Source organism: Lactuca serriola, chromosome 7 (assembly GCF_051521515.1).
Source record: "Lactuca serriola cultivar US96UC23 chromosome 7, Lser_US96UC23_V15, whole genome shotgun sequence".
NCBI classification, from domain to species: Eukaryota; Viridiplantae; Streptophyta; class Magnoliopsida; order Asterales; family Asteraceae; genus Lactuca; species Lactuca serriola.
The window spans coordinates 143,278,001-143,301,613 of NC_136414.1; the positions used below are offsets into that span (position 1 = coordinate 143,278,001).

General features: G+C 38.8%; 1 protein-coding gene across 1 annotated transcript; it reads right to left on the reverse strand.

Annotated features, from left to right (window-relative positions):
* Positions 1-15,478: 15,478 nt before the first annotated feature.
* LOC145063629 (uncharacterized) lies at positions 15,479-18,630 on the reverse strand. Its single transcript, XM_079011224.1, has 4 exons — positions 18,233-18,630; positions 17,807-18,126; positions 16,086-16,161; positions 15,479-15,732 (listed from the first exon to the last, which is right to left on the reverse strand). The coding sequence occupies exons 1-4, from the start codon at positions 18,324-18,326 to the stop codon at positions 15,611-15,613; spliced, it is 612 nt and encodes a 203-aa protein (XP_078867350.1). The 5' UTR covers positions 18,327-18,630; the 3' UTR covers positions 15,479-15,610.
* Positions 18,631-23,613: the final 4,983 nt, after the last annotated feature.

Here is a 23,613-nt window from a genome sequence, read left to right on the forward strand (position 1 = left end):
GAAACAACATCAACTTTTTCACGTTCATACTCAAGAAAAGGTAAAAGTTTCCTATGTTGTTCTTTGCTAATGTCAGAAGAATGATGTAAAGCAGTTAATTTTGCATACAATCATTTGGCAGATTTACAATATATGTTCCTTTGTGCTAGCAACAACCTAACATCATTGTAAGATTATTCCTATCACAATCTACATTTTTGAGCTGTAATTCAAGTTTGTCTACTCTGCTTCTTTTTATTTCTAATTCTCTTCGTGTTTCTCCTAGTTGCATATTTAATTTTTGAGCTTCAGTACTAGCAGACACAATTACAGAATCAAAATAAGCCACAGTATCATCAAATGAAGTGAGTTCAGCATCATAAGCAGATAAAGGAATATTAAAAGATTCAAGTATAAGATGTACCTTGGTGGTCATGGGTGATTTGTCTGTGGATTTGTATACGAAGCACCTCCCTGAAATTTGCTCTTCACAATCTTCAAACCTTGCGAACATGGCTCCATGTGTGGGATGCCTCATTTCCTCGTCATCAGATCCTGAAGACCAGATCTGATATGTACCACTCTCTTCATCATCAGTTTCACCTTTCCCAACCAAAGACACTCCATTGGTCTTAGCACGTATCTCTTCAATCTTTTCAGAATAGTATGCTTCATCTTTAACTTTCTACTTCTTTTCTTCTTTCTTTCACAACATGCAATCGGCTGCGAAGTGATTCGCACCATTGCAGTAGTGACAGTAAATTCCTGAGTCACCCTTCAGCTTCTTCACTTCTTTCACATCTTTTGATTTTTCCTCAGCTTTCTCAATTTTCTTCCTCTCCTCTCCTCCAGTTTTTGTGACTCCACTCTTCGCATCAGTAGCCTTTCCTTTTGGATTAAATGGCTTCTTGAAAAATTTCTTAACTGTATTGTTTGAGTAGAATGCCACAGCTTCATCATCCAAATTCATTGAAAATCCTTCATTATCTGAATCATCATTTTCATTCACATCAACTTCAGATACCTTTGAAACTAGAGCCAAAGGACCTCCAATACTCTGTTTTTATTCTTCATACAATTCTGAAACTTCTCTTTCATGTGTTTTCAGTTGATTGTAGAGATCATTCAAATGAGTTGTATCAAAGCTCTGTTGATTCTTAATCATCATGCTCACACTTCGCCATTCCTTGCGAAGACCCATAATGAAAGTTAAATTGAACTCCATGAGAGACCTAGTGATTCCATACATATTGCAACGAAACATAAGCTCATTCAGACGATCATAGTAATTTTCAAGAGTTTCAGAATCCTTTTGTCTGAATTCCTTCGGTTCAACTAGACATTGCTTCATAGAGTTGATCTTCGTCTTTTCGCTACCTTGATACTTCTCTTTTAGAGTGTTCCAGATCTCCTTTGCTGTTTTACAACTACGAATGTAATTATAAACCACAGGAGGAAGAGCACCTCTTAGTTCCCTCATGCACCTCTTTTCATTATTCTTCAACCGTTTTTCTTGATCAGCAACTTCAGCAGATGCAACAGATGGACCAATTGGTTGAACATTAGCAGGAGCTTGCACTGTTCCATCGATACAATTCCAAAGTTCTTCATCAATTCCATTTAAGTAATCTTCCATTCTATCAGCCCACTGATCATAGTATTCTGGAATTAACATCGGAATTTTGGTTGAGGAACCAAGCAAGTGAGACAAGGAAGTCATTGTATTCATGTTGAAGTTCGCCATTGATGAACACATAAATTTTCAGAAAGCTTGAAAAACTTGATGAAATTGAGAATTGATCACAAATCACTGATCGATTACTCGACTAAACAATTCAAAGACAGAATCAATTCAAATCTGAAGATCAAATTTGATTTTCAAAACCAAAATGCGCGAAAAATTTTGAGTAAAGTTACAACTCAAAAAGAAAATGATTCTAAAATCATATCGATGCAGTTTGAATCCTGCTCTGATACCAATTGAAGAGAATTGTTATCGAGATTATGAATGCAATTATGAATTGAGTGATTGAGTAATAAGAACACGAAGAGTAAATATTAATCAGATCTTTTATTGAGAAAGACTGATTACACGAAATAAGCTGAAGGATATTCGAGTTGCAAAAAGTTATCCTCTACTTCTAACCTCAGTCCCTGTTTATAGGGAACTTGAGTGTACAAAAAATATACTAAGTCTAAACATTAAGGTTTCACATATAAATGACTTAATAAAATAACTAAAATGCGAATATTACAAAGACATAGCCACTTCGACTTTTACAACAAAATGACTCTACAGTAAGAGAACTCTGCCAAGGGCAAATACGTGTCCCAACTTCCGCCCAAATCCAACACACATGCTCGGAGCATGTCCTCGAGTGTCTGAATTGTCCGCTCACTCTGCCCGTCGGTCTGTGGGTGGTACGCAGTATTAAAATGCAGTTTCGTACCCAATTCCTCATGAAACTTCTTCCAGAATCTGGAAGTGAAACGTACATCTCGATCTGAGACAATCGAAATCGGCACTCCATGCCGCGATACCACCTCTCTCACGTTCATCTCCGCCAACTTCTCTGCGGAAGAGCTCTCACTGATGGCCAGGAAGTGAGCACTCTTTGTCAACCTATCCACAATCACCCAAATTGCATCGACACCCCTCGCGGTTCTTGGCAATTTGGTGATGAAGTCCATGGTAATCTGTTCCCATTTCCACTCGGGAATCTCTAATGGCTGCAACTTACCATGTGGATGCTGATGCTCGACCTTAACCCTGCGACAGGTCAAGCATCTCTCTACAAACCATGCGACATCCCTCTTCATACAGGGCCACCAATAATCCTTTTTCAGGTCCAAAAACATCTTAGTGGCCCCGGGATGGATCGAGAATTTCGATCGATGAGCCTCCTCCATCAAAATGGTATGCATCCCGCCCACGGATGGTACCCAAATTCGACCCTGAAATGTCATAAGCCCCCGACTATCGGTAACGAACTCCGATACCAACCCGACAACTCGTTCCCTCTTCTGGCTCTCAGGCTGCACAGTCTCAGCCTGGGCCCCTCGAATAGCATCCAAAACCGGGGTCATCACCGTCAATCTCAAACATACATCTCGCAATGGGGCGCTCTCCGCCCTACGACTCAGTGCATCGGCTAAAACATTAGCCTTGCCGGGGTGGTACAGGATCTCACAATCATAATCCTAGACCACGTCCAACCACCTCCTCTGACGCATATTTAGGTTGGGCTGATCCATCAAATACTTCAATCTCTTGTTGTCCGTGTATATCGTACATCGAACCCCGAACAGGTAGTGTCGCCAGATCTTGAGAGCGAACACTACCGCTCCCAGCCCCAAATCATGAGTGGGATATCTCGACTCATGAGGCTTAAGCTGCCTCGATGCATATGCTATCACATGCCCCCTCTGCATAAGCACCGCTCCCAATCCGGATATCGATGCGTCACAATAAACCACAAAGTCCTCCATCCCTTCCGGAAGGGCTAACACTGGGGTTTCGCATAACTTCCTATGAAGTGTCTCGAACGAGGTCTACTGCTCCGGACCCCAAGAAAACGCAACACCCTTCCGGGTCAACTTGGTGAGGGGCACAGTGATCTTGGAGAAATCCTTAATAAATCTCTGATAATAGTCGGCCAATCCCAGAAAACTCCTGATCTCGGTGGGTGATCTCGGCACCTCCCACCTCATAACCACCTCAATCTTGGCCGGGTCGACTAAAATGAGCGACGGGATCTTAGCAGCTTCTTCCCGCCCTTCTGGTTAACGAGATGCCCCAAAACCTGGACCTCTCGTAACCAGAACTCACATTTGGAGAACTTGGCATAAAGCCTCTCCGATCTCAGAACTCTGAGGATCTCCCTCAAATGTTCTTCATGCTGCTCTTTGGATCTCGAATACACCAGAATGTCGTCGATGAACACGATCACCGAGCGGTCCAACATTCGTCTGCGCACCCTGTTCATGAGATCCATGAACACCGCTAGTGCATTGTTGAGTCCGAAAGGCATCACCACGAATTCGTAATGCCCATAACGAGTCCGGAAGGTTGTCTTCTATACGTCCTCCTCCCGCACCCTCACATGATGATACCCATACCTCAAATCGATCTTGGAGAACCAAGATGCTCCCTGCAACTGATCAAACAAATCATCGATCCTTGGCAACGGGTAACAGTTCTTGACCGTTAGCTTATTTAGTTCACGATAATCGATGCACATCCGAAGAGAGCCCTCCTTCTTCTTGACAAAAAGGATAGGCGCTCCCCAAGGCGAATTGCTCGGCCTGATAAGCCCCTTCCCCAGCAGTTCTTGAAGCTGCGAGGACAACTCCTGCATCTCCGGAGGCGCAAGGCGATACGACGCCTTAGCGATAGGCGCAGCTCCTGGAACCAACTCAATACCGAACTCTACCTGCCTCTCCGGAGGTACACCTGGCAAGTCCTCTGGAAACACATCCGGAAACTCACGCACTATCGGGACCTCATCAACTGACTTTGATCTCTCAATATCAGCCCTCGCATCCATCACATATGCCACAACACCCCCACAGCCCTGCTGTAGACTCTGTCTCGCTCTGGAGGCCGAAAAAAATGATGACCCCCAACGCATACCCTCGCTGTACACCGTAAGAACTCCCCCACTAGGGTCTCGAATCGTCACCAATTGACGCTTGCAGTCTATCACAGCTCCATAACGGCTTAGCCAATCCATACCCACTATCACACACACGTCCCCCATTGCGATCGGGACCAGATCTATAGGAAACTCCACACCGAAGATCTCAAGGACACATCCTCGAATCACATCCGAAGCATACACAGCTCGCTCATCAGCTATGGAAACTCGCAGAGGCCGATCCAATGCTTCTCGATGGGTACCAATATGCTGACTAAATGCTATGGAAACAAACGACCGACTCGCACCCGAGTCAAATAACACCAAAGCAGGCACAGAATTCAGAAGAAAAGTACCTACGCATATGATAATATAAGCATAAAATCTCAACTCAAATAAAAGATGAAAAGAAAACACATACCAGCCACAACATCGGGCGCTACGCGGACCTCCTCCGCGGTCAACTGAAACGATCTCCCACGAGCCCTCGGGGCCTTGACCTTCACTGGCCGAGCCTCGGTAACCCTAGCAGCAGGCGCAGATCCCTACGCTGATCCCTGAAGAAGCTGCGGGCACTCGGCCTTTCGATGGCCGGTCTGGTTGCAATGAAAGCAAACCGAGAATCCCTTGGGGCATTCCCTCGTGATATGCCCCTCCTTCCCACACTTGTAACATACCCCAGCCCTGCACGACCCCTCATGGCTCTTACCGCACTTCCCACAAGTGCGACCCTTCGCGCCCCCAGATCTCGAATCAGCGGGTCTAGCCCGCTTGGCTGCCGGCTGAGACTGGGCCGGCCGCCGATTTATCTTCTAAGACTCGGCCTCCTCCCTGGCCTGAGTCTCCAGCTCGATCTCCCTCTTTCGGGCATTTTCCTGGAGCTCAGCAAATGTCCGGTAAGTCGAGTTCACCACGAACTCCCGAATATCTCTCCTCAAAACACCCAGATAACGGCTCATACGAGCCTGCTCAGTCGACACCTGCTCAGGGCAAAACATCGCCCTCTCATGGAACTTCCTGGTGATGACTGTCACTGAATTAGTACCCTGCTTGAGGGTCAAGAACTCCTGGATCAACCGTTCCCTCTCTACCGGGGTACATACTCCTCTCGGAACATAGTGGTGAACCTCTCCCAGGTTACCTCAGAAATCTCAACCAAAGTAAAGTCCGTCGTCACGAACTTCCTCCAATCCTTCTCTCCCAGGCGGAGCTGGTTCAAGGCGAAACGAACCCTCAAGTGCTCTGGACAAGAGCACGTATAGAAACATCCCTCGATGTCAGAGATCCACCTCATAGCGGCAATCGGGTCCTGCGTCCCGTCAAACTCTAGTGGCTTCGTGTTGCTGAACTCTCGAAACAACAACGTGTCACCTCCCTGAGGTCTGGCAGCAGCAACAACAGCAGTAGCTGCAGCTGCAGCAGCCTCAGTCAACGCTGCGTACCGCTCATCAAAAGTCTCGATCAATGTGGTCTTGATGTCCCCAAACATCTCAGGAATCTCAGCCCGGATGGCAGCAGCCACCTCCTCATGAATCATCCGACGGATCTCCTCGTCGCTGACACCACTGGTCTCAGGTGTGTGTCGAGTCCCAACCATGATGTCTCTGAAATACAACAAAAATTATCAGAGATTCGATCGAACATGCTCATACTCGATGACGCAACCTTACTTGTCCTCCATCGTCCAAAAGATTCTTACTTGAAATGCCCACTGATCCGGTGTCTTCAGTAGTACGGGCCCAATACTACTGACCACACCGCACCAGCATTCACTTCAAGTCCTCCTCATTGGATCTTGGATTACAAGTACTCTATTCTCATGAGCTCCTAACTGCTATCACTCGCCCTCAAAGCATCTCAGCAGCAGAAAACTCCTAGGCTAAGACATCACAAATCAGGCCACTCTAGTCCTAATATGTATACTTACCCTACTCTAGCATGCATAATATAACATATGTTATAACACATAGAGTAATGGTACTTTTGGGGAATTCGTCGTTCGGGCGCTGGCTGATCGTACACACGGCTCTGCTCTGTTTGTCTCAAAACTCTGTTACTATTTTCAAAAATTTTATTTTATTATAAAAATCCTCCTCAATTCCTCACTTTGAGTTCAGATACGCCCGAAGATGCATCCGAATCCCTCAAACCAAGGCTCTGATACCAACTTGTAACAACGTGAATTTTTAAAACAAATTTTTCATTTTCAAAACAATCATTTTTCACAAAATAACATCAACATATTGTTTCAAATGTATTTCTCACAAAGACATCTCCTTAGGATCCAAAACATAAACTCCTCAAGTGTGTACGGATCATGCCGGCGCCTTCCCACGCTCATCACTGGTACCTGAAACACATCACACAACAACTGTAAGCATAATTGCTTAGTGAGTCCCCCAAAAATACCGCATACAACACATACGCCCCTCGAGGCTATAATACGACCCTCCGTTCGATATGTCTCAGTGGGACTCTCCAATCCCGTAGCTCGTTGGACCCTCTGGTCCGGTCATAGCTCGTTGGGCCCTCCGGCCCGGTCTGTATCGTTGGACCCTTCGGTCCGGTCTATAAAAACATACAACATACACATAACACATAGCACATAATCTCATACATATCACATAAGACCCTCTGGTCTACACAACATACCACTCTAGGTAAAGTATAGTGAGAAGACTCACCTCAATGTCTCGGTAAGCATCTGACTCGGAATCAATGTGATCTAGCCTCTGCCTAATCACACAAAGTAATACACTCATAAATACAACTGTACTCAACCCTAAAAGTCAACAAGGTCAACAATCAACTTTGACCGGACTCCGCGAGTGCACTAGGGCGACTCGGCGAGTCTACACGTGTCCACTGACTCTCTTGGATCCTCTCTTGACACGCCGAGTACCTCCCTAACTCAACGAGTCCCACCTGGCATGAATCGCGGGGCCACCACGACTCAACTCGCCGAGTCTCAAGAACAACTCGATGAGTTCCGGGTTGACTCAGTACCCCCCCCCCTGACTCACCCTGACTCACTGAGTCGTTCCCTCAACTCGACCAGACCACTCACTGAGTGATTACGGGCAAACTTCATACTACTCATCGAGTCTATTCTTCAGACTCGGCGAGTTCATGCCATGCATAAACTGAAAACCTATTCTAAGTTCAAATATGTTCCATACAATCATAGATATGGCCTCCCCAAGCCTGATAATCACGTAAAGTCCAAACCTTGATGCTCAAACAACATCTATTTGCTCATATATGATGTTTTAGCCCCATATTTCATATCCCTTGGTCAAAAATCCCATGAATCCTCATAAAGCTTAAGTAATAAAGCTTCCCTGGACCTCTATGGATCCCATTTCAAGCCTCATCACAAATAGGGACGAAATGGACATCAAATCTAACCAACAAAAGGGGTCAAGAAACCCTAAACCCCCATGTTCATCATAACAACATAAAGGGAGCCAAAATATTACCTCCAAAGTGATGCTCTGAGCTCCAAATTCGAAGGATGTCCACCTCCATTGCCTCCTCTTAGCTAGAACCTCATTTTCCTTGCCAAGCAATGCTTCAAAGGTTAACAATGGCCTCCTCTCTCTCCCAAAACGCTCAAGATCTCTTTAGGGTTTCTCTCTGGGGTTGGTGGCCGCAAATGACGGCCATAAGCCCCTTTAAATAGGTCTCAAACACTGGAAATTAGGGTTTCATTAAATAGCGTGGACTCGCCGAGTCCAGACGCGAACCCGCGTGCAAAACCGCGATCCTACTCGACGAGTTTAAACTCTAACTCGCCGAGTCTCCTCACATCACCCAAAAAATAAAAGAATAAAAATAATACCTAGGAATCCGGATGTTACACAAAGCTTCAAATCACTCAACAATGGAGGTTTACACGATTTAGGGTTTACTGACTCTCAAGGGGTAACAAAGAGGTTGAGGTGAGGGTATAAGACCCTTTAAAAAGGGTCTAAACCCTAAAATTTAGGGTTTTCTCTTCCCAACACTGACTCGTCGAGTCCCGCCGCCGACTCGGTGAGTCAGATCACTTAACACGTGCCCAACACCCGCTCCGACTCGACAAGTTAAGACACTTACTCGTCGAGTATACTCCTTTATTTACACATAGCACCCGGACTTATATTCCTGAACTTGGGATGTTACATTTTCATACAAAAACAACTACCATACTAGTATCAAAGTTGCTCCATTCGAAGCCCTCTATGGCCGGAAGTGCAGATACCCTCTGTGCTGAGCTGAAGTGGGTGACACATAGCTAGCTAAGGACAAGTTCCTGACATCACTCTCACTGTCCCGAAAATCATCCGAGATACGACTGAAAAGATTGTTCAGATTTGTGAACGATTTAAAGCCTCTAAAGACAGACAGAAGAGCTACGTAGAAAAAAGACGAAAACCCTTGGAGTTCCAGGTTGGTGACCGCGTGCTATTGAAGGTCTCACCCTGGAAGGGCATGATACGCTTTGGAAAGCGTAGCAAACTAAATCGAAGGTACACTGGGCCTTTCGAGATTATCGCTATAATCGGCCCAGTAGCTTACAAACTCAAACTAGCCCAAGAACTTACCAACGTACACCCTACCTTCCACGTATCCAACCTAAAGAAGTGTCTATCCGATGAGACTCTTGTAATTCCACTCGATGAAATCCAGATCAATGAGAGCCTCAACTTCGTGGAAGAGCCAGTAGAAATCATGGATAAGGAAGTCAAGCAAACCAAACAAAGCTGTATACCCATAGTAAAGGTTCGCTGGAATGCCAAGCGGGGACCTGAATTCACTTGGGAGCGGGAAGATCAAATGAAACAAAAGTACCCACACCTTTTTCCCTAGTTCATGTGTATCACTTTAGACTTAATTTCGGGATGAAATTCCCTTTAACGGGGGGATGATGTGACCCTTAATTTTTCAATCTTGTAAAAGTCAACCAAAGTTAACAAATGTCAAACATATCTAATAAAGGTCAAACTTGTTGTTTTGTTAATTTATTATGTTAAATTATTAAGTCTTGTTATGCAAAAACCTATTATATTAAGTGTTGTAAAAATTTGAATTAAAAGGACACTAAAACTAAGAAGCCTCGCATAGGAGCCTTCCCACCAAAAACCCTCGCATAAGTGAAATCGAGTTCTCGGCCGCAAACATGTGAGGCTACGTCTTCGGACCGAAAACTCTTTTCGGCTGAAAACCCTCGCATGGCCACTATCTCGGACCGCAAACCATTTCCGACCGATCTCAGTCCTATCCATTGGCACAAGATTTTAAGTGCTTTGTCATTCCCAATGTAAGTGTCCCATCATGATTTCGGCCATATACATTAGTATACCGAAATCAACACTTCATTCTTACTCTTGCTAGCCGAAAACACCTCTTTTCCCTCTCAAAGTCACAACTGAAAACTCACCATTCTCTCTTAACTATCATCCGAAGATCGCTTAAATCTTCATAGGATCATACCAAGTTCCTCAAGTGTTCTTCATACCATCAAGAAATCATCATCCAAACTCCTTAAAACCCAACCAAAAACACCTTGATCCTCTTGGTTTCACTAAGAACACCAAGAACACTTCACTCTTTCAACTGACCGAAAACGCCCAGCTGACCGAAAACTCCTAGAGGTTTCACGGTTCACTTCTAATCCTTCCATTTGTAAGTGATTCTTACATCTTAGGCTATTCCATATCATGTTTATTACCATATTCGCTAATTTTATATATATATATATATATATATATATATATATATATATATATATATATATATATATATATATATATATATATATATTGCGTGAAATGCTATTAGGACTCGGTTTGTTATGGTATTTAACTTGTGGAAATTATTCTATTACACCGTTTCATCACTCAAACACTCACATAATCTGAGTTCATACCCTTGTGTTTTACCATTTTTAAATGCTTTTAGGGGATAATACAAGTAGAACACAATATATTTGTGTTAACACTTACATGCGATTACAAACCATTTTTATGATATTAATGCTCTTATAAAAACTATTTTCAAACTCTTAAATTGTAGTTTTTATCAAACCATATTCATATATATATATATATATATATATATATATATATATATATATATATATATATATATATCTTTATGTATAATTAGGATTTAACAGACTTAGGACTATTGCTCTTGCATTGACTCGTGTTCCTTGTTTGGTTGTGGGCTTAGGATAGGATCACATGTCCGACTGTCAGTTAAACCTTAAGTATACATGCCATGAATATATATATATATATATATATATATATATATATATATATATATATGAGTATTAAACTTATTTCAATAACATTGTCAATTAGTTCAGTATAAACAAAACATTTGGAAACTATAATAGGTATAGTTTTGAGATCCATTCACACTATTATCTAGTTCAATAATACAATACATGAATCAATACATAAGTACACACTACTTTTCATTATGAGAACACTATTTAATACTAGAATGTGAGATACTACTTCGTGGTACTTAGTAAGATCCTTGCTAAGTCATGTTTTATAACCAGAATCTCCTGGAGGGAGAGCGTGAATTTGTGTATATATCTATACGGGATTGACAATCTTGCACCTTGGCTGTTAGCTACAGTTGGGACCGGCAGGTCTATGGGTGACAAATGTCATAACTTTTCGACGCCTGAAAAACGTCATATAGAATACTAGTCGATTAAGCATGGTTATAATCTCATTCATATTAAGCATTAACTAAACAATTCGATTTACAAAACAAACGTTACTTCAATGGTTTTATTTTAGGTAATAAGGCTACCTATCATTATTTTCCAAAAGTATTACACTATGGAGTTCATACGAGTGTAGTACACTATTTTCTATCAAAGAAAAGATACATTTATGGAAAACACACACTCACACTATTTCAAAGTACAATAACATACAAACATTTTGGTCTAAAGGCCTAAGACTGCTTTTCATTTAAATAGAGAAAATATAGGATTTTATGGGGAACATACTATCATTTTCATGGAACAAATACAAACATCAAATACTAAATGCTTATGAACGCACCAACTTAAATGTTGATACTCTCTTTTCAAAATAACTTGCATTCTCAGGGAACCAGTAGACATATACACTTGCCCAGGTTTTTGAGAAGACGAAGCTTATTCAAGACTCTGATTTTATTTTGTTATAGGTTTTTGGTGTCTTATAAACAATACACAGAACACACATGTATTAACTATATTTTAGATACAATGGATGTTGTTTCTTATTTACTAGTATGCAATTGTTATGATATTGTACATGACGTTCTCCGCCCCCAAACATTTCTGTTGTTCCAATTTGGGGGGTGTGACAGACCCTGTGTGTGTACATGTCTACTATTTTCCTGAGACTACAAGTAGTTTTGAAAACGTGTCAACAATTAAGTTGGTGAGTTCATAAGCATTTGGTATGTAAAAGTATGTTCTTTGTTCTTTGAAAATGTAAGTGAACTGTAACTATAAACTGAACTGTGAACTGTTTGCTTGTAACGTAATTATGTTTATCCCTAAAAATCCTATATTTTTCCATAAAACTGAATTGTAGTCTTAATTACTCCAAGACCGAAAAGTGTAAGTATATTACCATACTTAAAGCTGAATTGAGTCTTAATTACCCCAAGACCGAAAAATGTAAGTATATTACCATACTTAAAGCTGAATTGAGTCTTAATTACCCCAAGACCGAAAAATGTAAGTATATTACCATACTTAAAGCTGAATTGTAGTCTTAATTACTCCAAGACCAATAAGTGTAAGTATATTACCATACTTAAGTTAATGACATGTACTTTTATTCGTTTATAAAACCGTTTGAAGAGATGTGTTTTCGCATAAAAATAAGTGTATTGTTAATTTCACGTAAAATAATGTATTATCGTTTATCATGTGAGTTTTCATAACCGTGCTAACAAATGATTTGCCTACCGCGGCGTTCTTCAAGCGTCGAACTGATTGATATTTGTCACCCATAACCTGCCGGTTTAGCTGTAGCTATTAGCCAGGGTGCGGGATCATGAATCCTTTATAGATCTATACACAAGTATCACACTCTCTGGAGGGAGATCTGGGTTATAAAACAGGACTTCCATGTATATCTTGATAGGTACGACGAAGACAATGTCTCCCAATTTTCCAACGAGTTTACGTATTTTTTTTCAATGAAATCGTTTGTATATAAAATTCTTATCTCTTTCGTAATAGTTATAAAATATAAAAATAATCGTATTTTTTTTATAATCGTTTCTTTGCCCCGAAAGGGTAAAATAATGTGAATGTTTTTGAAACTATACCTATTATAGTTTAAAAATACATGTTTCGTCGAAAATGATAACCGTCTCATTTGAGCATGTTTTGCATGTAGACGTTTGTAAATTTGGTAATAATGTTGTTTCGCATATTTGATGTTTTCACGTAATAGATACATAAAATTTAAGAAAACATAAACAATGGTTTGTATATTAACACAATTTTCCTCGTGTTTTACTTGTCCCCCCCCCCTCTTAAAACATGGAAAAAGTTATAAAAAGTATATGGGTATGAACTCACCTTATGTGTGGTCGCGGTTTAGATAACGAGCTAAAACAGTGACTTCAAGCTAGTATACAAGAAGGATGTCATAATCCTAATGGGTTTATACACATATTAATGTGTGAATATGTGAACTAATAGCTAAAGTGTTGAATAAACACTTGATGGAAGAACTTACAATGATGCTAAGGAAGTAACTTGAAGAAGGAAGCTCTCTGGAAATTGTAAATCTTGAGTTATTTGAACTTGAGTTTGAGAGAAATGAGGTTTGATATATTGAGAGGATTTTGTGACGGTTTTCGTTCTCTGGAACTGACGAATGAATAAGTATCTTAATTTTTTATACCCTAAATAGGAAGTAATATAAGGAGGTGATGTGAACTTTTCGTTGGTATCTGAATCCTATCACCATGATATGCTAAATTAGGATAAGATATGAGATATTTAGGAGTGTTTTCGGATGAAACTATGAATAATAAAAGGGGTTTTCGGACTTAATATCTTCTAGGAAGTGAGTTTTCACCTTTAATGGGCCTAAAGAAAAGGGTTTTCGTTCCTAAAGTCAAAGGGAAAAGAGTTTTCGGATTCTAAGTCTAAGAGAAAAGAGTTTTCGGCCAAGGTCTTCTAGAAGAGGGGTGTTTTCGGACCTAGAAGAAAACACCAAAGGGTTTTCGGATCTAACCTCCTAAAAGCAAGTGTTTTCGGATCTTTAATGGGCCTTAAATGTGTTTTCGGTTCTAGGCTTTTCTCATGAAGGGATTTCGGATCTATCAATCTAAAAGCATATGATTACGGTCTTATAGGGTTCCAAGTTTCTAAAAATCGAAATCCTTAAGTAATATACAATAACATGTTTTTAAACTTATCATATTGACGTGTTGATTCCTTTTGACTCCTTAAGGCTTGTTGACTTCATTTGTTTTTCAAAGGTTCATTATAAGTATATAATGACATGTTTTTAAACTTATCATATTGACTTGTGTTGATTCCTTTTGACTCCTTAAGGCTTGTTGACTTCATTTGTTTTTCAAAGGTTCATTATAACTTGGCTTTCAAAGTGTATATATATAAACTTGTATAAGTATGCTCTTTCTTGGTTTTTAATGTTCCATTGCATCAAGTGCGTTGTGAATCTACTAATACCTGGGTGAAGTTTTGACTTAGTTTGCTCTAGGAATCTTCAGGTTGTCACAATGCATATATATATATATATATATATATATATATATATATATATATATATATATATATATATATATATATATATATATATATATATATATATATATATATATATATGGTTGGGTTCAACAATGAATCATTTTAAACCTTAGAACCAAAGAACCAATCTTTTCTAAACTTTTATAGCAAAATTTTCATAAAAAAAGAACTAAAAATATGAATATTCATATCTTTTTATCCTCTATTCGTTGATATCAAACTTGATTAAAAAAATTGATATGTTCAGATTCATACTGTGAATTTGTTCAGATTCACATTGTGAATCTGTACAGATTCACCCTGTAAAATCTGTGCACTGTGAATCTATGCAGATTCACACTATGAATTTGTGCAGATTCATACAGTGAATTTATACAAATTAATAATATATAATGCAGATTCATAATTTGAATCCGAATAGATAAAATAAGTAAAAAAAATTATCAAATTTAATATCAATGGAAATAACATAAAAATGTATGAATTTATATATTAATTTTTTTTATAAATAATAAGATCTAAATCTTAAAAATATAATGGTTCATTGGTTCTATGGTTTAAAATAGTTCTTTGTTGAGCTTTTGCGCGCGCGCACACACACATACACACACACACACACACACACACACACATATATATATATATATATATATATATATATATATATATATATATATATATATATATAGAGAGAGAGAGAGAGAGAGAGATATTCATAATTAGTCCATATGGTTTGCAAAATATTTCATTTTGAGGACTTTTATGAAAAACGTGATGCCATTGGTATATGTGGTTTGCAAAATTCCATGAATGGTCATTCTACCGTTAAATCTAATTTTTTAGCTGTTAGATTTTTATGAAAACACTATTTTACCATTTTATCAAATTTGCAATATACAACAAAGCTCACGGACCATTTGTGAATTTTATTTATGGTAAACTAAAAGTTATGATAATTATAGTAAAAAAACACAAAAAGTGTTTTAAGATAATTTTTCTGACAAAATTTAAAGCTTGTGTGTCTTTATAACTAAAAATTTATAATAATTAAAATATCACTATGTAAATCATAAAAACTCTATTTCATTACGCTAACTTATAAAAGTATAACCATATAATTCCATCACATAAATAAATATCCAACCAAATAAAAAAAACATGGAATACAAAATACAATGCATTTAACTTTTGGGTATCAGCAAGGCCAAAACTCAGCTTTCTTCACCTTTGATATGCTTTCCAATACAGCCACTGGCGACACGTGTCCCATCACCGTTACCCTCTTGCTCTCCAGATCAATGCTAAACGACGTCACACCTGTATTCATTTTCAAAGTGTTTAATTATTCGTAGAGATAAAATGGGTGAATAAGTAATAGTGTATATTTATATATATTTTTTAAATTAAATAATGTCTAAATTATAATATTAAATATTTTTGTCCTTATATTATAAGTTTATAACAAACAATTTTTTGTAATATAAATCAGTTTTAATAATAGTCATTAATACTTAGTTTAAATAAAGGCATTTTGGTACTTTTACACAGTTGTAGATATATACCCTTCCTAATATATATTCATGCATCGAGGATTAATCCAAATAATTTTATACTCTAGAAAGAGAGTATTCATTGTTATTGTGACGATAAGGGTAGAAAAGTAATTGTACCTTCCATATTTGATAAATGTTTCTTGACTTTACCAGCACACCCATGACAGTGAATGGAAACCCTCATCACCACCACCTACAAACATAATATTCTTCTCAGTTAAGTACAACTGTTAATTAAACCACAAGGTGTGTACTGTATCATATTTAGAGTAAATTACAATTTTGGTCCCTGTGGTTTAAGCTTTCTTGCTGGTTTAGTTCTAGTTTTATAAAATTAATGCTAATAGTCCTCATGGTTGCAAAAATTCGTCAGTTTTAATCCCTTAGCCGGTTATTGGCCACCTCCACCATGGATCTCTCTTGTCTACACCAAATATGGCACCATTCACTTCCTCCACCATTAATCTCACTCACTTGCATCAAGTATATGATCAACCATCTCATCCACCATCAGTTTCTTCTCCTCCATCTCCTCCACCTCCCTCTCTGACCCTTTATCTCCCATCTTTCTCTATTGCTTTCAACTCCAATAACTCTCTCCCCTATCCCTCTCTTTATTGCCTATAGTGGCGGAGCCACACTTTGGGTAGTGGGGTGTATGACATCACTTGGACGGGATAAACCTATTACACATATAATTTATTTGCGTCTATAGTTATTAGATAAGTAATTGGTCCACACATCACAAAAATATTGACATCTCTTGCACCAACAAATAACAAATTCTTCCCTTTTTAGCCTAGCCTAGCTGCCAGTGTGCACACCTTTACTAAGAAAACAAGCCAGAGACAACCACATACTTGTTAGAATACGCTTCCAGTCGCTGGTAAATTACTCATAGTCGTCGAAAATTGCTTGCAGTTGCTTGAAACCGCTACAGTCGTTGTTAACCACGGGAAACGAATCAAATTTGCCAGAAAACGCTCCCACGAGCGGACCCCAATTGACGTTCGGTCTGGATCCACCACTGCTTGCTTGCAATTCCTACTACTTTCCCCTCTTTCATCTCTATCTTCGACGATAATGGTGGAGCCGGTGTCCCCAGTTACTTTCAAGATGGAGTAGGTGGGCCATTTATTTAATAATAAATAAAAGTTTAATAAAATAAAAAATCAAAATTGGAAAAGGACAAAAAAATATTGTAATTTTGTCATTATACATGTTTTTAACGGATGGATATGGACAAAAACTGGTTATTAAGGGACAAAGTTGGTGATTTTTCAATTATAAAGATAATTAGCATCAACTTTTCAGAAGTAGGACTAAACTTGTAGAAGATGTAAATTACGGGAACCAAAACTATATTCTATAAATTCAAATTTTATATGTAGAGAGATATACAGAGAAATATATAGGGTCCATATTAAGTTAAATTGTAAATATAAAAAAATGGAGGTAAAATGATATTTTAAAACTGTGAGCAACTATAACAACCAAAAGATCCGATATCGTGATAAATTTTGAAACTTAGATTGTATCAATTTTCCAAAACAGGGACCAAGGCTGTAGTTTGCTCTTACTTTTTCAGTATATTACAAATTCGGTCCCTATATTTTACCAGAAATTATAAAATATAGTCCAAAGTTTCATATCATCCCAAGCTTGTCATTAGGTTTATATGAAAAAAAAAAATACAAACTTAAGAGTGACATTGGGACAATTTCAAATTTTGGTCTGAACTTAAAACTTTGTGTAAAACATAGGTGTAAATTTGTAATTTACTTTATTTTTATTTATTCACAAATTAATCTAATTCAAAAAAAAAAAAAAAAACCTACCTGAAAGACCTGGTTGGCCGTCGATAAAGGGTGGGCATTTTGGTCCAACTTCACCCGATCATGGCGGTCGTCTCTCGCCGCTGACAAAACAGAGTCAGCAGCCGATGCCGATCTCCTCGCCGGAACAACAAACCCACGACGCTCTGCAAGTCGAATGTACTTGGTATTACTCAACAACCTCGCATGTTCAACCAACGTCCGATCAGCCGACCTCCGTGACACAATCACCGGCCGGCAGTCGGGTATCATGCACGACGCTGTTCCCTCCGGTGACTGGCACATGAACCCCCGCATCTTCATAAACGCTTTCTTGTTCATAGCTGCAAATGCATTACACATTCAGAACATATATACAAACAAACTTATCGACCACATTCTTTCAAAAATTTATTGCACTTTGGCCCAAGAAAGTGGACATGTACATACCGATTATGACACTATACCCACATGGAAAACGAAAGAATCGCAAATCCCAAAAGCTTAGAACTTGAATCTTATATAAGAATGAAGAAAGGTCCATATGAACATTGAAGAATTACTGTTATTACTGTACGATCGACTATGTTTAATTGAGTGGGTGTAAATTTAAATAAGGTGGTAGGAATTCGGACAGAAATAGGTGGTCAAAAAAGAGGGTACGAAAGCAACGGATGATACTAAATGTGTTAAGGAAAATAGATTCCTGACAGTGTACTAGTGTTGATGATTCTCTCTCAGACTTTCGAGCTTCGATAGTACAATGAAGTTTGACCTTTCCTTAAATCTCATTTATGCATGAACTGGTTTTGTCTGGAAGGCATGGCAAGGTACTTGAGTCTCATGAGTCGATTTGAGTTAACTCAGTGCATGCACTTTTTGAAACTGAAAATGCTCACATGCATGGTAAAAGTTGTGATACAATTGAAATAGAATGGGGTCCATGTATTAAATAACTCTTAATAGAAGATGAGAAATAAGTAGAGAAAATCATAATGTGTATGAGTTTGATGGCTTAAGGGGACCAGACAAGACAACATTTGCTATCATATCTACTACTATAATGGCATATTGGCATCTGTCATCCACTACTAGTATGAACTAAACATACCTTACCTACTGTGTTCATCTTTTCATTACTACGATAGTGCGATTTCCTTCTTCCATTTTGATACCTTAATATGTATCACAAAAATTAACTGCATGTACCATTGTAGCTAGTACTATTAACTTTTGGATAATAATACGTTGTGATTCTTTAATAGCTCTACATTATTTTGCCCTGTGATTCATTGATATTAAACTACAAACAAATTATATATCCACATTATCACAAGATAAAACGCTATTTTAGATGGTTTTGTCAATGAAAGCTCAGTTGGAGAATCGAAGAAGAAGGCTTCTTGGCTATAGAGTTTATCATGGGCTCTATGTGAATGTGATATGGATTAAACTTTTAGTGAAGGCCTTCACTGGTGCGGCCCGTCCTAAAAGATTTATCTTTGATTTTTTAAAGAAAAACAACATTTAATTAGGCCCTTTTTTTTATGTAGACGACACAACCTCTCTCTCTCTCTCTATATATATATATATATATATATATATATATATATATATATATATATATATATATACACTAGTTGTGAGACCCGAATGTTATACGGGTTGGATAAAACAAAAAAAAATTAAATATGAAGGTTTAAAAAAAAATATATTTAAATTTCAAATTTAAAATTTGAATTTAAAAGGAAATCATTTATTGGTTATTTTCAATTAAGGCAATTATTAATTAAGGTGTAAATATGATGTGTTAATTAAGAAAGATAAAAAAAATGAGAAAATAACAAATGGAAAAAATATTTATTCAAAAATACCACAAAATGACAAGCGTCAAAACTCATAAGAAATTGACATGTGACAAAAAAAACCTTCATTTATTAAGAAGGATATAATATATATATATATATATATATATATATATATATATATATATATATATATATATATATATATATATATATATATATATATATATCCTTCTTAATAAATGAAGGTTTTTTTTGTCACATGTCAATTTCTTATGAGTTTTGACGCTTGTCATTTTGTGGTATTTTTGAATAAATATTTTTTCCATTTGTTATATAACAAAAGACTGTTTAACCCTTTTATACATTTTTGTAGGTTACCAAGTTACAATCTACGGACGTATGTGTTCTTTTGCTTATGTGACGTGTCAGTTTTGTTATGTAGCAATTGACATGGTGCCAATGTAACATCCCAAAATTCATGACCAAAAATTTCATTTTTAATTACGTAATTATAAAAGCCAGTAGTCTAAAAATATCAATAGTGTCATCACATGTCATAATCAAAATCAATATCCAAAACATGTCATAAGAAATCAACATCAGAGTACAACTCCTAAAGATCTCATGTGTGAAAAATCATAGTGTGATGTGCTGTGATCATGTCGGCTCCTTTCCTTTCGAAGACGAAGTACCTGAAACCAAAACAGAAAACCATAAGCACGGAGCTTAGTGAGTTCCCCCATCATACCACATACCATACAATAAACATATTGCCTAGTATATTCGGGTGCTGGCCTACCCTTCGGTCACTTTCAACCGGTAAATGCCTGACATATTAAGGTGTTGACCTACCTCTTCGGTCTCTTTCAACAGGTAACTGCCTAATCCGGGTGTTGGCCTACTCATTCGGTCTCTTTCAACCGGTAACTGCCTAGCATATCTGGGTGCTGGCCTACCCCTTCGGTCTCTTTCAACCGGTAACTGCCTAGCATATTCGGGTGCTGGCCTACCCATTTGGTATCTTTCAACCTACGAGGTCTATTTCACCCTTACCACTACCACATAATATCCTAGCATATAATCACATAAATCACATACTGCCTAGCATATCTAGGTGTTGGCCTACCCCTTCGGTCTCTTTCGACCGGTTACGGGGTCTAATTCACCCCTACCACTACCACATAATAACATAGCATATAGATACATAAATCTCAACAGATAGTAGCATACCAGACAATTATCACAAAGACAATCATCTCTACAGTAAACAACTACTAGTGGGCCGACATTGGTTCCTTCGACCTACTTATACCGGGAAGGTAACTCACCTCAACTGTGCGTGCCAAAATCGTACTCTTCGGATGGCTAAGGACTCCTCTATCTAAAGCATAATAAGTCCCTTAGTTAGTTATTGGGTCTAAGTATGACTCCTTTATGGCCCAACTTCTAATTCATGTCCCAAGGCAAGATCTCCTAGTCCTTGCCCTAATGAGCCTTTTCCCTTAAGGTCCAACACATAATCAATTTAAGTCCCAAGTCTATTCCTTTAAGCTTTAAAGCCCAATAAGGCCCAAAAGGCCCAATACCATAAATCCCAGTCCTGGGCCCAAAGGCCTTACTCCACAGTGGGTCATGAGGCCCAACAAATTCAGGCCCAATCTCCAAAGGCCCAAAACCAAATTAATCACTCTGCATGCATACGCACGGCGTACCTGGCACGTACGCCCGACATATGCTGGTCCTGACCAGGAGTGGGAAGCTGACCCGGAATGCGCAACGTACTAGGCGGTACGCCCAACGTTCCTGTCAGTCACCCTAAATTCCTTCTTTTGACTTAATCCATTAAGTCCCATTGCCCATAACATAGATCCAGGCTCCTAACAACGTCCTTAACCATAAAGTTATGAACTCTATGGTTTTGCATGCATGGATGGGGATTAAGACACCCATTAAGTCTATAAGCTCACTTTATGGCCATCTATCACTTACATGGTTGGGGCTAAACCATCAAGATCAATTTTTATGGTTCTAAATGCTTCCAAGAGCTCAAAATGATAGCTCTTTTGGACAGATTATTCCAAAACTCAAAGGACCTCAAGTATACGACCAAAATGTGACATAAAACATCCCAAAACTACAACTAAGCATTCAATGGTCAAGGTTGGAGCTTGATACTTCAAATGATTTAGAAAAGATGTCAAACTTCTGGATCTACAAGCTCTCTTCAAATCCTTTCTCCTTCTTCAAGCTCATTTCTCTTCAAAATCACCAAAACAACACCAAAATGCTCAAAGTAAGCTCAAGATGCATGCAATGGGTTAGGGTTCGAGTTGGGCACTATGAGAACAAGGGAGGCTGTAACATCCCAAAATTCAAGCCCAAAAGTTTCATTTTTGAATTAGTATGTTTAATAAATATTTTACCAAAACATTATCGATAAAACAACATCTTACAAAATCATAATGTTGTGTCTCAAACCATGACATCAAAAGTAATGAAAATCAGAGTACGATCCCATAAACTCAATGCAGAAACCATTTGTGTGTGTGATGCGATGCTACACCGCCGACTCCTTCCCCTTCGACGAAGAGGTACCTGAAACCAAAACCAAAACTGTAAGCACAAAGGTTAGTGAGTTCCCCCATCATACCACATACCATACAATATCGTCGGTATCTTTCAACCGGTAACCTTCATCGGTATCTTTCAACCGGTAACCGTCATCGGTATCTTTCAACCGATAATCATCATCGGTATCATTCAACTGGTAACTGCCATCGGTATCTTTCAACCGGTAACTAGGGACTATTTCACCCCCTACCACTAGCATGCAACAACATATATAAGCATACAGTCAGACATATCCGAGTACTGACCTACCCCTAGGTCCTAAGGACCACTGTCATGGAAGCTAATCCCTATTACACACATAATGTGTCATACAGTTAAATCTCATGACCAAAACACATAACCAGACCAAGATAATTATCACAAAGACAATCATCTTCTAAATACCCCTTTTTGGTGGGCTGGCATTGTGACCTTAGACCCACCCCTACTGGAAGGTAACTCACCTTAATGTCGTGCAATGTTTGAATTAGCCTCGGCACACAAGTCGACTCCCTTCGACTCCTTGATTCCTACACGACAGCCTTCAAGTCAACACACAACATGTGCAACCCTAAACAGGGTTAGTCCAAGTCCAGTCAAATTCAACTTCAAGTTCACGCAACTCGCCGAGTTGGGCTGTCAACTCGTCGAGTCCCTAACCCTTTACTCGTCCTTATCCACGTCTCGACTCGTCGAGTTTGGCATTGACTCGATGAGTTCTTTTCTTGTATGAACATCGCATGAAACTCATCCTACTCGCCGAGTTATATGAACACTCGTCGAGTCCACCTTCATCTTATGAACAAGTCCTGTCCTCAACTCGCCGAGTTGCACGAACAACTCGTCGAGTTCATCTTCAATCTTAAGAAGATTGCCTTGGACTCACCGAGTCTGTTCTAGTACTCGTTGAGTCCCATGAACTTCAGCTTTAAAATTACGTCCAATGCGTTGGGTCACTCTTTTTGTCCGGTTACAACCATTCTAACACTCAATTGAGTTCTTTTGACCTTCAACAGATATGGGACTCAAAACCTTGGACTCGTTGAGTCCCAAGAACGGACTCGCCGAGTCGGTCACGTCCATACTCTAAATCCTCGATTTCTGATGTATAACCTTTGATCAAAAGATAGATCCAAGCTTCTACAATCGATCTAGCTCGTAATGTTAAAAACTTTAAGTGCTTACATGGGACTTTGACCTCAAAAAGACATAAAACAAGCTCTTAAGATGCATGGGACCTTTCATGGGTGCAAAAGCAGTCCCAACTGCCTTGTGACTCCCTTAATGACGTGATTCAGAAGCTCTAACCCCCAACCATGTTTGCAATCAGGGTTGGCCATCAAAAATGGCTTATAAAAGCCCTAAACCTCCCCAAAATGGATCTAACAAATGAAAGAGCAAGGTTACACCTTT

Bases quoted from the DNA above. Each gene is read 5' to 3' on its own strand.
- LOC145063629 (XM_079011224.1), bottom strand. From the start codon at position 18,326: ATGGACCTTTCTTCATTCTTATATAAGATTCAAGTTCTAAGCTTTTGG. The intron at 18,127-18,232 runs GTATGTACATGT...ATGCATTTGCAG, and splicing joins TGGGTATAGTGTCATAATCG to CTATGAACAAGAAAGCGTTT. The intron at 15,733-16,085 runs GTACAATTACTT...AAATGAATACAG, and splicing joins ACATTTATCAAATATGGAAG to GTGTGACGTCGTTTAGCATT.